Below are 13,438 nucleotides of genomic sequence, written 5' to 3' on the forward strand. Positions count from 1 at the left end.
CCCCCCCCCGCCTCCCCGCCAGACTCCCGGGTACCCGAGAACAGAAGCTTGGGCTCGGCTCTTCTGAGCGTGCCTGGTGCTCAGACGCGCACTATGCACAGAAAACCGAGCTTGCGCCTTGAGAATGTCCGGCGCCTCTAGAATTTGAGTAATTTGAGCCCGTCTCGGTACAGGGCTCCGAACCCGCACAGCGCTCAGGGCGTTCCTGGTCTGCTGGAACTGTACGAGCTCCGGCTTGGTGGCGTTTTTCCCAGGCCCTTGGCTCAGACCTTTGTTTCTCTCATTGCAACCATGGATCCTGAATCCCGTTTGGGCTCAGCGTCTATGCCTCTGCCCAGATGCTCTAGACAAGCATGCATGTATGCCCCTTAGGGTGGGACCCTTGGGATCTGGGTGATGACCCACCCTCTTTCTTGCCACCGTTTCTCCCCCACCCCTTTCCCTCCTCCCCTTAGTTTTTCTTCGTGTGTGTGTGTGTGTGTGTGTGTGTTTCAAAGATGTTATTTATATATTCATGAGAGACACAGAGAGAGAGGAGGCAGAGACACAGGCAGAGGGAGAAGCAGGCTCCGTGCAGGGAGCCCGACGTGGGACTCGATCCCGGGACCCCAGGATCGCGCCCCGGGACCGACGACGGCGGCCCTAAACCGCTGAGCCACCGGGGCTGCCCCCAGAGCTGTTTTACAGATGCCCCAGCACTTTTGTTAGTATCCTGAATTTTGAACATAGATTCCAACAACGGGTCCTGTGCCGGACAACGGACTTGACTTACCCTACGTTTACCGCACAGCCTCACTCCTCCAACTCCATTTGAAATCAGAAGCTGGGCAGCCCGGGTAGCTCGGCGGTTTAGCGCCGCCTTCGGCCCAGGGCCTGATCCTGGAGACCTGGGATCCAGTCCCACGTCGCGCTCCCTGCATGGAGTCGGCTTCTCTCTCTGCCTGTGTCTCTGCCTCTCTCTCTGCCCCCACCCCCACCCCCGTGTATTTAAATAGATAAAAGATCTTTAAATAAATTGAAATCAGAAGCTGCCTCATTTCTGTGGGCTCCTAAAACGCATCTCGGGCCCTAGGTGCCTCACTAACTGTGCCTAAGGGGATGGAAGCGCGCCCCTTGCCCCGTGCTCCTGCAGGAGGGGCAAGAAACTAACTACAAAAGGTCTGTGGACCGATTCATTTTCAAAGAGGCGGTAAGGGATGGCAGTAGGACTGCCTCCTCCTGGCTCACACCCAATGTTTCCTCCCCAGGTTGGCCCCTCGTTGGGTGCCACAGGCGCCCACCCCACCCCACGCCCTCTTGGCCCGACTGGACCCAAGGCACAACTGTGGACTTGAGATCAGTTACTGCGTGAGAGACCTACAAGGGTTTTCCTCCTCTTGGTGTTCGACTACCTACGATATCTGTGGCGGCTTCCGTGGCAGGTTCTTTCCTGTCTCAGGGCGCCACGGAGCGTTCACTCCCGGGTGCTCTCCTTCAGTCACTCACGGGAGCCTGGCCATGCATCGCCCTACCTGGGCATCGGTTGTGGGTAGCGTTTACTTGTTAAAATGTTTACTTAACCTTCTTCACACGTCGCACATTTTAAAACCGGAATGGAGCATCATCCTCAGCAAAAACAGCCACGACTCATGGTTCCGTGGGCCGGCGTCATGGGAGGGGGCTCTGGAGCCAGTCGGCCGCAACCTGCACCCCGGCTCGCTCACCCCTTGTTAGCTGGCTAACCTGTGGAGCTGCTTATTCTCACTTTACCCTGGTTTCCCCTTCTGTAAAAGGATAGCAGCGACAACTACCTCACCAGGGTGTGGCCGAACTCACCGAGACGACAAAAATCACATATTCCCGGTGGCCATACCTTGCCCGTCGCACATGTCCGATTTCAGTCCATTTGTGTTTTTTTCATTAACGAGGGTCCGTGAGAGCAGCGAGGTGATGGTCACCCACTGGCAGATGGCAATGAGGACAGCACGCTATCCTGTGACTATCAGGTCTGTCTTTGCCCTACCTGTCTTTGGGGGGGACTTTCTGTTTTTCTGATTTTTTTGAAGTCCTCTCCACACCCAGTGTGGGGCTGGGGGCCGGTGACTGCAAGACCAAGAGTCGCCCGCTCCACCCGCTGAGCCACCCGGTCTCATTGTACCCCCGTAGGCTTCAGTCCATAAACCTCTTTGGCTGCTGTGTTTACAGGGCCCTCTGCCAGGCAGCGTGGGGAGCGTCTCTGGTCCAGACTCCGCCGCCGCCGCCGCCGCCGCCGTGCATCCTGCCCCTCCCAGGCTGGGGAGAGACATCAGCCCACCTGAGGGAAAGAAGCAGAGACTGATGGGAGTCCCACCACCTCTAACTGGCTCTGTCTGTGTCCCAGGTAAATAAATCAGCTGACATCTCTATGCGGCGTCCCATGCCGCCCCTCTGTAGCATGGGGCTCCTCGTGCTGGCCCCTGCTCTCCTGAGCTGTGCCATTTCCATTGATTGACACAGGGCCCACGGGGAGGGCTCAGACACCTGGAGCTGACGCTGGAGCTAAGAAGGGGTCAGGACCACGTGGGGTCAGGCTGCACCTGGGCCCTCACCGGGATCGGAGGTGCCGGCCCGGGAGCCTCGCCCCTGCTCCTGAGCGGCTATGACCTCCTGTGAGTGCTCACTGTGCCCCAGGGCCTGGCTCTCAATCCTACTACTGCCCCGAGGAGGGAAGGGGGTTTGGGTGGCTGGGGGCGGTGGAGGCCTCACTTTTTTTTCTTAACCAAGGCAGTGAAGGCCTAGAGAGTGTCCGTGACTTTGACAAGGTGCAGAGCTTGGTGGAGGTGGGGCAGGATACAAACCTCTGAAGAGACTGTTCCTCGCAGCCACGGGTAGAAGCACATTGGGCTTTTGGGGAGCAGTGGGGGTTTCCCTTACACCTCAGAGGGAGTCCAAGTTCCGCAAATGCTAAGCAGGCCGTGCATGGAACCTCAGTGCAAGGGGGTAGTAGGAGCAGCCCCAGGAGGGAAGAAGCATACAGCTCATCTCAGGGGGACCCAGACACAGCCAGGGTGGCTCTGGAGTGTGACCTGGAGAGGAAGCTAGAGAGGTGTCTGCAGAGAACTCTGTAATACTGAGGGGCACGTAGAGTTTACATGTTAGGTGGGGGGGGGGGTGAATTCAAGGAGGGCGTTGGAACGTGTGTGTGTCTGGGATGATGGTTAACGTGAGAGAGTTTGGGGCCAGGGGGAGCCCTGGCGGAAGCAGTGTTTTAGGATGAGTTTCTAGGAGGCGATTCTCTCAGCTGGTTCTTGGTTCAGTTCCTTGCGGTTAGTGGGGGGGGGGGGGGGTGGGCACCCAGGTCCAGAGCCAGAGTCCCTGCTCGGAGGCCACCGCTGTCCACCAGGTACATCGGAGGTCCCCTTGAGTTGGAATGTAAAATTCTGTGTGTGTAGTGGCATCTGTCTAAGTCACGTGTGCACTTGCATGGGCTCGAGTGGAGACGGTGCCCCTCACCACCCGCTCCCACCTCAAGAAATCTTCTAGGGAAGACCAGGGAATTGAGGAAAGTAAGCAGGCCCTGGACTTGGAGCGCTTGCATCTGGTTTCAGGGCACAGTTTCACTCCTTCCGCTTTCCTGCTATCCGCTCACTATGTGACACTGGCAGGCCTGACTGTCTCTCGCCGCCTCTTCCCCAACCGAAAATAGGGCAACTATTCCTGTTACTACCAGGGTTCACTAAAATAATGGTAATCACCTCACAGAATTCTTATGAAGTACGGAAAGATGGTTTCCCTTTCTCTCTCCTTTCTTCTCTCTTTTCTCTCTCCCCCCTCCCCTTCCTCCCTCCTTTCTTCCTTCCTCCATCATCTACTCCTGTCTTCTCCGTCCCTCCCTCCATTCTTTCCTTTCATCTTCCTCTCCTCTGCCCATACTTCTCTTCTGGCTGTGATCATTTAAAAGAAACTCAAGGGCGGGGCACCTGGCTGCCTCAGGCAGTGGAGCATGGGACTCTCGATCTCCAGGTGGTGTGTTTGAGGCCCCTGTTGGCTGTCGAGATTACTTAACAAACAAAAGCAAAAACCAAACAAACAAACAAAAACAACCTTTTAAGAAATGAGTGAAACTCAAGACAGTATGTCTTTTCATCTCTACACTTTTATAGTATGGAGTTTCCAAAAAACTTAGACACTTCACCTCCATAGCCACAGCGCAATCCGAGCCTCGAAATAGCAGCAACAATCTGTTGGAGGGATGCCTGGGTGGCTCAGCGGTTGAGCGTCTGCCTTTGGCCCAGGGCGTGATCCCGGGGTTCCGGGTTCGAGTCCCGCGTCGGGCTTTCTGCATGGAGCCTGCCTCTCCCTCTGTCTGTGTCTCTGCCTCTCTCTCTCTCTCTCTCTCTCTCTCCTGTGTCTCTCACGAATATATAAATAAAATCTTTAAAAACAACAACAATCTGTTGGAATCATGGCCCAGTTGCCTACATTTAGAGTTTTCTGATTGCCTAAAAAGTAACTTTTTACAGGTGGTATTTTTAGAATTTAAGAGGCACCTGGGTGGCTCAGTTGGATAAGCGTCTGCCTTTGGCTCAAGTCATGATCTTGGGGTCCTATGGGACCAGTGGAGCTCCCCGCTCAGCAGGGAGCCTGCGTCTACCTCTCCCTCTGCAGCTCCGCCTGCTTATGCTTTCTCTCTCTCTCTCTCCTCTCCTCTCCTCCCCTTTCTGTCTCTCTGTCAAATAAATAAACTCTTTTTAAACATTTCTAGAACTGAAGATTTATTGTGTCTGCAGTGATAAAATATGGAAGTCTTGGGAGGCATCTGCGTGTAGAATTCTAGCCTTCAGGGGGTGAGGGTGAAATCAGAGATAGCTCCAATTTAACTATTACTGCTGATGATTGCAAGTGGCAATAAAGCACTGCAGATTTTGTGTTCTCTGCCCTATCTCAGGGCACCGTGGACCCTTCAGGTTTGTTCCAGGGAGCTGTATCATTTGGCTGCTGAATCCCAGTCTGCAGGAGCCTGGTACTGCAGGTTCCTCTGCTATACTGAAGTGTTAAGAGTAAAATTCCATGGATTTTTTTCTTTAAATTATGTCTGTTACATTAGTGCATTATGACAAAATGACCACGGTTAGTGGCTCCATGTGGTGAATATATATATATATATATATATATATATACACACATACTTAAATATGTGTATGTATGTATGTATCTATCTATCTATATATATAATGGAATATCATTTGGGCTTTAAAAATTAGGAAATGTCATTTATAAAAACTTGAATGAACCTGGAGGAAGTTATTTTGAATTATTAAATAAGCCAGACACAGAAAGACAACCTGCATGATCCCATTTATATATGAAATCTAAAAAAATCCAACTCCTGGGGACCCCTGGGTGGCTCAGTGGTTGGGCGCCTGCCTTCAGCTCCGGGAGCGATCCTGGGGTCCCAGGATCGAGTCCCACGTCGGGCTCCCTGCATGGAGCCTGCTTTTCACTCTGCCTGTGTCTCTGCCTCTCTCTCTCTCTCTCTCTCTCTCTGTCATTCATGAATAAGGAAATAAAATCTTTAAAGAAAAATAAATAAAAGAATTCAACTCCTAGAAGCAGAGTGCAGAATGGTGGTTTTAGGAGTTAGGGTTTAGGGAAAACGTGGAGATGTTGGACCAAGGGTATCAAATTTCAATTATGCAACATTATTACGTTCTGGAGATTGAATGTACAGCATGGTGATTTCGTTAAAAACATGGTCTTGATACTTGAGATTCACTAAGAGAGTGGATCTTAAGTGTTGTTACCAGAAATAAAAGGCAACCAGGAAGGTGATAGGTATGTTAATTCCCTTGATTTTGGCAATCTTTTCACGATGTATACATACATCAAAATATCAAGTTGTAACTTTAAATATTTGAAATTTTAATTTGTCTTTTATACCTCAATAAAGCTGAAAAAAATTTTTCTTCTTTTTTTAAAGATTTTATTTATTTATTCATGACAGACACAGAGAGAGAGAGAGGCAGAGACACATGCAGAGGGAGAAGCAGGCTCCATGCAGGGAGCCCGACGTGGGACTCAATCCCGGAACTCCAGGATCACACCCTGGGCTGAAGGCAGGTGCTAAACCGCTGAGCCACCCAGGGATCCCCGGAAAAAACTTAAAATAGAAACAAATAGAGGAGAGGGGAGAAGCTGATTAATAACACCAGGTGAGGGAAGACATTTAAAAGAACATCGAGGGCGCCTGAGTGGCTCAGTGGTTGAGCTTCTTGGGATCCAGTCCGCCTTGGCCTCCACCACCACCACCACCACCCCTCCCCAGTCTGCTTTTCCCTCTGCCTCTGTCTCTGCCTCTGTGTGTGTGTGTGTGTGTGTGTGTCTCTCATGAATAAAATCGTTTTAAACATAAAAGAATACCTACAGCAATAATAATAGGAAAAACAGCTAACCATCCTTAGAGGAATATAGCTAAGTTTATAGAGCGCTTAGGAAGGTCTTTTGTTCTACTCTGCTGCTTTAACTCTCCACCCTCCCCAACTCACAACAAAGAATTCGCATTCATAAATGGTGTTATTATCTCAAGCCAGAGATGTTTGTTCATCATCCCATAAGCAGTGGTCGAGTGCCTCCTTAGTGCCAGGCACTTTGAGTTCTGTGATGAATAAAACAGAGCTCCTAGAGTACACGTGTCATGATGGGCAACTGAATCATGTATAGAATTGTTGAATCACTATATCCTACATTTGAAACTAATAGAACATTGTATGTTAACTATACTGGAATTAAAATAAAAGAACTTTAAAAAAATAGGACTCCTTACTTCCATGAGCTTTAATCTAGTGGCAAAAAATAATTATATATATAATTATATATATATGTGTATATCTATATATATATACACACACACACACACTCTGGAAAGATAACATAGAACAAGTAAATTCCTAATGTGGAGGGGATCTGGCTGCAGCATCTGTCACCCCACTGATCACCAGGGTTGATTCGTCTGATCTGGCTGGAAAAAAGAAGAAAGGAAAGAAAGAAAGAAAAAAAGAAAGAAAGAAAAGAAAGGAAAGAAAGAGAGAGAAAAGAAAGAAAGAGAAAGAAAGAAAAGAAAAAGAAAGAAGAAAGAAAGAAAGAAAGAAAGAAAGAAAGAAAGAAAGAAGAAAGAAAGAAAGAAAGAAAGAAAGAAAGAAAGAAAGAAAGAAAGAAAGGAAATTAAAATTAAAATGAGTAAATTCTAGTAGGTGGGAGCTCCCTGGCCGCGTCTGCTCCAATTCGGGAGGTGGCAGGTCCCTTACGAAGGGACTTGAGTAAGAGTGAGGATCTAAGGATCTAGGGATTTATAAGGGCTTGTCCTAGATGGATTGAAGACGAGGAGGAAACCGAGTGCAAGGCAGGCAGAAAACGCCCAAATAGGATCAGTCCAGAGCGGGATGAATGGTGAAGGGGCCTCTGAAGGCAGGCGGGCTCTTGGGGGCCACGATGCCTGCCCTCTCTCCTCGCCCGGGAGGCCAGGCCCCGCCGTCGCCCCCAACTCGCAGGCGCGCGCGGGCTCCGCGGCGGGGGCCGAGGCGAGGGCGTGCCCCGCGGTGCGCAGGGCGGGCCCTGGAGAGCGAGGCCGCGGACGGATCGGCAGGACCGGTGTGGGGAGCCTGGGGCGAGGCCGCCCCCCCGACGGCTCAGCTGAGCGGGGGACAGCAGCGGGCCCGCGGGGAGCGGGCGGGCCGGCTGCGCTCCGCGCTCTTGGAGCAAATGCGACGCTGCCGCTCGGAGTCCCGAGTCCGGAGTCCGAAGCCTCGGGCTCGGGGCGGTGAAAAGCGGCCACTGGAGCCGCTGTTGCCGCGAGCGGTGCCCTGGCTTCCGGGCTTCGATGCCACCCAGATGGATCTGCCCCCCGCAGAGACTTGGGACCAGCGCCGCAAAGTCCACGGGCCCTTAGCGCGGGCTCCTGCCCCGACGGGAGCCGCTGTGTGCATCCGCGCAAATGCGCCACGGAGCCAACGAGATCCCCGCATCCTTCCGGATGCTCAGGAGCCTCTTGGAGTCTACGCTGAACAGGACACCGCGTCTTTTCTCAGCCAGCTGCCCGAAATGACGGAAGGGAAGGGCGATGGGCCACAGGACACTTCACAGAGAGCCAGTTGGACAGGACAGTCAATTCATCAGCTTTTGCATTAAGGTGTGCGCGTGCGTGTATCACGTGTTCCATAATATAGGGTGCGTGCTCCGTCGTGTATAGATGCGTTTGTGTGTGTATATATATATGTATATACGCATGTAATATGCGAATGGCTCAAGTTGAAGTCCAAGTTTTTTCCAAAGGTTGTTTATTATTATTATTATTATTATTATTATTATTATTATTATTATTTAATGAGCGACACACACACAGAGGCAGAGACACAGGCAGAGGAGGAGCAGGCTCCGTGCAGGGAGCCCCACATGGGACTCCATCCCAGGTGTCCGGGATCACGCCCCGGGCTGCAGGCGGCGCTAAACCGCTGAGCCACCGGGGCTGCCCGCAAGTTTCTTAATCTCTCCTGAATTCAAAGAAAACTCTCTCTCGGGGCGCCTGGGTGGCTCAGTGGTTGAGCATCTGCCTGTGGCTCGGGACATGATCCCCAGTTCTGGGGATCGAGTTCGCATCGGGTTCCCTGCGGGGTGCCTGCTTCTCCCTCTGCCTGTGTCTCTGCCTCTCTCTGTGTGTGTCTCTCATGAATGAATGAATGAATAAATAAATAAAATCTTAAAAAAAGAAAAAAGAAAAATCTGAATGGAATGGGGAAAAATTACCAAGTATTGAAAATATTTTCTATGGAAATGGCACTATGTTTATATTACAGTTGCATTATTTAGTAGAAAAATACAGGAGGCTGAATTACATTTTTAAAAATATTGTATTTATTTATTTGACAGAGACTATGAGAGAGAGAGACAGAGAGAGCACAAGCATGGGAGTGGCAGAGAGAGGGAGAGGGAGAAGCAGGCTCCCTGCTGATCAGGGAGCCCAGTGTGGCGATCCATCCCAGGGCCTCAGGATCAGGACCTGAGTGGAAGGCAGATGCTTAACTGCCTGAGGCACTCAGGCGCCCTGAATTGCAGCTTCTAAAAGATTTTATTTATTTACTTGAGAGACGGAGTGCACAAGCTGGGGGCGGAGGGGCAGAGGGAGAGGGAGAAGCAGGCTCCCCACTGAGCAGGGAGCCCAATGTGGGGCTCCATCCCAGGCCCCTGAGATTATTTGACCCAAGCCAAAGGCAGGCAATCAACCAGTTGAGCCTCCCAGGTGGTCCTTTTTTTTTCTTTTAGATACTTAAGAACATCTTAATTACAGATAAACAACAACATATTTTTCAATAAGAATGTCCCATGCAGAGGATCCCTGGGTGGCTCAGCAGTTAGGCGCCTGCCTTGGGCCCAGGGCGTGATCCTAGAGTCCTGGGATCGAGTCCCATGTCGGCCTCCTTGCATGGGGCCTGCCTTCTGCCTGTGTCTCTGCCTCTCCTCCTCTCTGTCTCTCTCTGTGCATCTCTCATGAATAAAATCTTTAAAAAAAAAAAAAAAGAATGTTCTATGCAATTTTTGGGATATACTTCTACGAAAAGATTATTTGTTGCTTATTTGAAATTCACATATAAGGGAAAGTTCTGCACCTTATCTGCGAATGGAAGTTTACTTCTGGATCTTGAAAATCAACAAGATTAAAATATTGAGGGCAGCCCAGGTGGCTCAGCGGTTTAGCGCCATCCTGGCCCCAGGGCGTGATCCTGGAGACCCGGGATCGAGTCCCACGTCGGGCTTCCTGCGTGGAGCCTGCTTCTCTCTCTCTGCTTGTGTCTCGGCCTCTGTGTGTGTGTGTGTGTGTCTCTCATGAATATATAAATACAATCTTTTTTGATTAAAATATTGATGCATTTAGGGGCACCTGGGTGGCTCAGTGGGTTAACCGTCTGCCTTTGGCTCAGGTTATGATGTCAGAGTCCTGAGATTGAGCCCCACGTTGGGCTCTGTGCTTGGCGGGATGTCACCTCCCTCTCCCTCTGTGTGCACATGCGCGCTCTCTCTGTCTCTCCCTCTCTCTCAAATAAATAAGAAATCTTCTTAAAAATAAAATATTGATACATTTAAAATCTTTTGAATTTCTGTTCTTTCATTCTTTTATATAATACCTTTAGTCATAAATGGTAATTGGCATTATGAAATTTCAGGGAATTCATAGAGGTCCAAAGCAGAAAGATCAAATCTACTCACAGCTCAGGAAGAAAAAATACTCTTGGTATTGGTGATACTCAGTCTTGCTTGATATCCTCAAGGATATTCCTACACACACAAGGATAAAGAAGAGGGGTGAATGGATGCACGTATGTATAGAGAGAATCTAATAAGGCTGGAATCATACTGTATGTGCTTTGAGAAATAAAAAAGTATTACAGTTAAATTTTACTGCATTTAGTAGAAGAAAAAGAAACCTAGGAGACTGAAAAAACTGCTGAGCTTCAGGAAATTGTTTCCTGACCAACAAGAGACAATTAGTTCCCTAAAATCCCCTTTTTCTTCTCCAGAGCACTCTGAACTTCCCAATCTGTTACCTTGTCTCCGAAGCATAATATTTTCTTAAGACTCTCCCCGAGATGCCCACTTATCATGAAGAACAGCTACAAAATGTTCCAGCAAGTATGATCAGGTCCTGTGGGGTCTGATTCATCACCAGAGGGCCTCCTGTCCTGGTCACTCAGATGTCTTCGTCCTCAGTGCTCAGAAATTTGAGATCAAAACCAGGTGAGTGAAAAATAAATAATAAAATTTTTTAAAAAAAGAACGAGGCAAGTGGCGTGAGAACTAAAGAAACTCAGAGGGACGCCTGGGTGGCTCAGCGGTTGAGCATCTATCTGCCTCCGGCTCAGGGCGTGATCCCCCGGGTCTGGGATTGAGTCTCGCATCGGGCTCCTTGGGGGGAGCCTGCTTCTCCCTCTGCCTGTGTCTCTGCCTCTCTCTCTCTCTCTCTCTCTCTCTCTCTGTCTCTCATGAATAAATAAATAAATAAAATCTTTAAAGAAAATAAAGAAACTCACAGAGGGGGACACAGAAGGGAGAGAACAAAGCATGTACGAGAGCAGGGCTTATAAACAGAAGTAGGAGGGTAGAATAATGGCATCCTAGGATGGTTAGCTTTTGTAGGTTCTTTTTTTTTTCTTTTTAAGATTTTTATTTATTTACTGTATTTATTTTTTTTTAATCTCTTAAAGATTTTATTTACTTATGAGAGGCACGGAGAGAGAGATTGGGATTCTGCTTGGGATTCTCTCTCTCCCTCTCCTCTGCCCCTCCTTCCACTCATGTTCTCTTTCTCTCGCTCTCTCTCTCAAATGAATAAATAAATCTTTGAAAAATTTAAAAACAAAACAGAACATGTTTTCTTAGGGGTGCCTGGCTGGCTCAGTCAGAAAAGCATGGGACTCTTTGATATCAGGGTTGTGAGTTCAAGCCCCACGTTGGCTGCAGAGAACACTTAAATAAATAAAACTTAAAAAAAAAAAAGCCCCAAAGCATGTTTTTCATTACGTGAAATGTCAGGCATACGCAAAAGCAGAGAGAATCCCAACAATATGCATCTTTTAAAGATTTTATTTATTCATGAGAGGCACGGAGAGAGAGAGAGAGAGAGAGAGAGGCAGAGACAGAGACACAGGCAGAGGGAGAAGCAGGCTCTGTGCAGGGAGTCCGACGTGGGACTCATTCCCGGGGTCCCCAGGATCAGGCCCTGGGCTGAAGGCAGGCGCTAGGCACTAAACCGCTGAGCCACCCGAGGTGCCCTATTTATTTACTTTAAAGAGAGCAAGAGCACAAGCGGAGGGAGCGGCAGAGGGAGATGGAGAGAGAGAATTTCAAGCAGACTCTGCTGATTAAGGAGCCTGATTTGGGGCTCCATCTCATGACCCCGAGATCCTGACCTGAGCCAAAACCAAGAGTCAGATACTTAACCGACTGAGCCACCCGGGCACCCCAGGTGTTGGTTGGTTGGTTGGTTGGTTGGTTTCTTTCTTTCTGACTTTCTTCGATGATGTTCTTCTGCTCCAGACAATGAAAATTGTTTAATGTTAGCTTATCCTGCAAAGGTTGCAACCTGGCAGCTGCAGCCTGACTCTAGTCCACAGACCTCTTTTAGATAGCTGGCACACTTTTCAATAAGACCTATTTCAGTTAGTTATAACAGTTAAAGAAATGGAAGGTTTCATATAGACGTTTGGAGTTGGGGCCAATCTTGAAAAAAAAACCGGAAAATCTGGCCATCTTGGCCCAACATTCCCCTGCAGCACAGTGAGCTGGGACTGAGTACAGGCCGTCCCCTTTGAAAGAGATGTGTTCTTCCTCAGTTTGCCCGTCTCCACTCTCCTTGCTGTTATGTTACCTGCCTTCATCGGCATTTGAGTTGGTAACTCCAGCCATTAAAGAACATGTTGTTTAGAGGCGCCTGGGTGGCTCAGTTGAACTGTCGAGCATCCGACTCTTGGTTTTGGCTCCGGTCATGATCTCAGGATCGTGAGATTGGGCTCGGAGCTCAGCGCACAGTCTGCTTGGGATTCTCTCTCTCCCTCTCCTCTGCCCCTCCTTCCACTCATGTTCTCTTTCTCTCGCTCTCTCTCTCAAATGAATAAATAAATCTTTGAAAAATTTAAAAACAAAACAGAACATGTTTTCTTAGGGGTGCCTGGCTGGCTCAGTCAGAAAAGCATGGGACTCTTTGATATCAGGGTTGTGAGTTCAAGCCCCACGTTGGCTGCAGAGAACACTTAAATAAATAAAACTTAAAAAAAAAAAAAGCCCCAAAGCATGTTTTTCATTACGTGAAATGTCAGGCATACGCAAAAGCAGAGAGAATCCCAACAATATGCATTCATCTCTCAGTTTCAACAATTATTCAGAACCAGCCTTGTTTCATCAATACCCTCACCAATTCAACACACTTGCATATGCCCCTGGATTATTTTGATGCAAATCAAGACATCACATAGTTTTCATCTGGAGATATTCCAGTGTCTCTAAAAGAACGAGAATGTGTAATTTCTAATCATGCCTCTTTCCGTTATGCCACGTATGCCATAGGTTATACTGTGGTGATAGGATATTTTATGCAATAATAGTAGTGAATTCTTTTGAAGATTTTTATTTATTGGGACGCCTGGGTGGCTCAGCGGTGAGGTGTCTGCCTTCATGCTCAGGCCATGATCCCGGAGTCCTGGGATCGAGTCCCGCATCGGGCTCCCTGCATGGAGTCTGCTTCTCCCTCTGCCTCGCTTTCTGTGTCTCTCGTGCATAAATAAATAAATGAGAGAGAGGCAGAGACATAGGCAGAGGGAGAAGCAGGCTCCCTGCGGGGAGCCAGATGTGGGAATTGATCCCAGGTCCCCAGGACCACGACCTGAGCTAAAGGCAGATGCTCAACCACTGAGCCACCCAGGTGCTCCTAAAAATA

General features: G+C 49.0%; 1 protein-coding gene across 1 annotated transcript in view; it reads left to right on the plus strand.

Annotated features, from left to right (window-relative positions):
• Positions 1-6,768, plus strand: part of LOC125754725 (translation initiation factor IF-2-like) — a 38,293-nt gene extending 31,525 nt beyond the window's left edge. Inside the window, exons 4-6 of the mRNA XM_049107838.1 lie at positions 1,908-1,985; positions 2,185-2,359; positions 5,963-6,768. Of these exons, the coding sequence (XP_048963795.1) occupies positions 1,908-1,985; positions 2,185-2,317 (211 nt within the window). The 3' untranslated portion in view covers positions 2,318-2,359; positions 5,963-6,768. The remainder of the gene's footprint in view (positions 1-1,907; positions 1,986-2,184; positions 2,360-5,962) is intronic.
• Positions 6,769-13,438: the final 6,670 nt, after the last annotated feature.

The sequence above is a fragment of the Canis lupus genome, chromosome X, assembly GCF_003254725.2.
Source record: "Canis lupus dingo isolate Sandy chromosome X, ASM325472v2, whole genome shotgun sequence".
NCBI classification, from domain to species: Eukaryota; Metazoa; Chordata; class Mammalia; order Carnivora; family Canidae; genus Canis; species Canis lupus.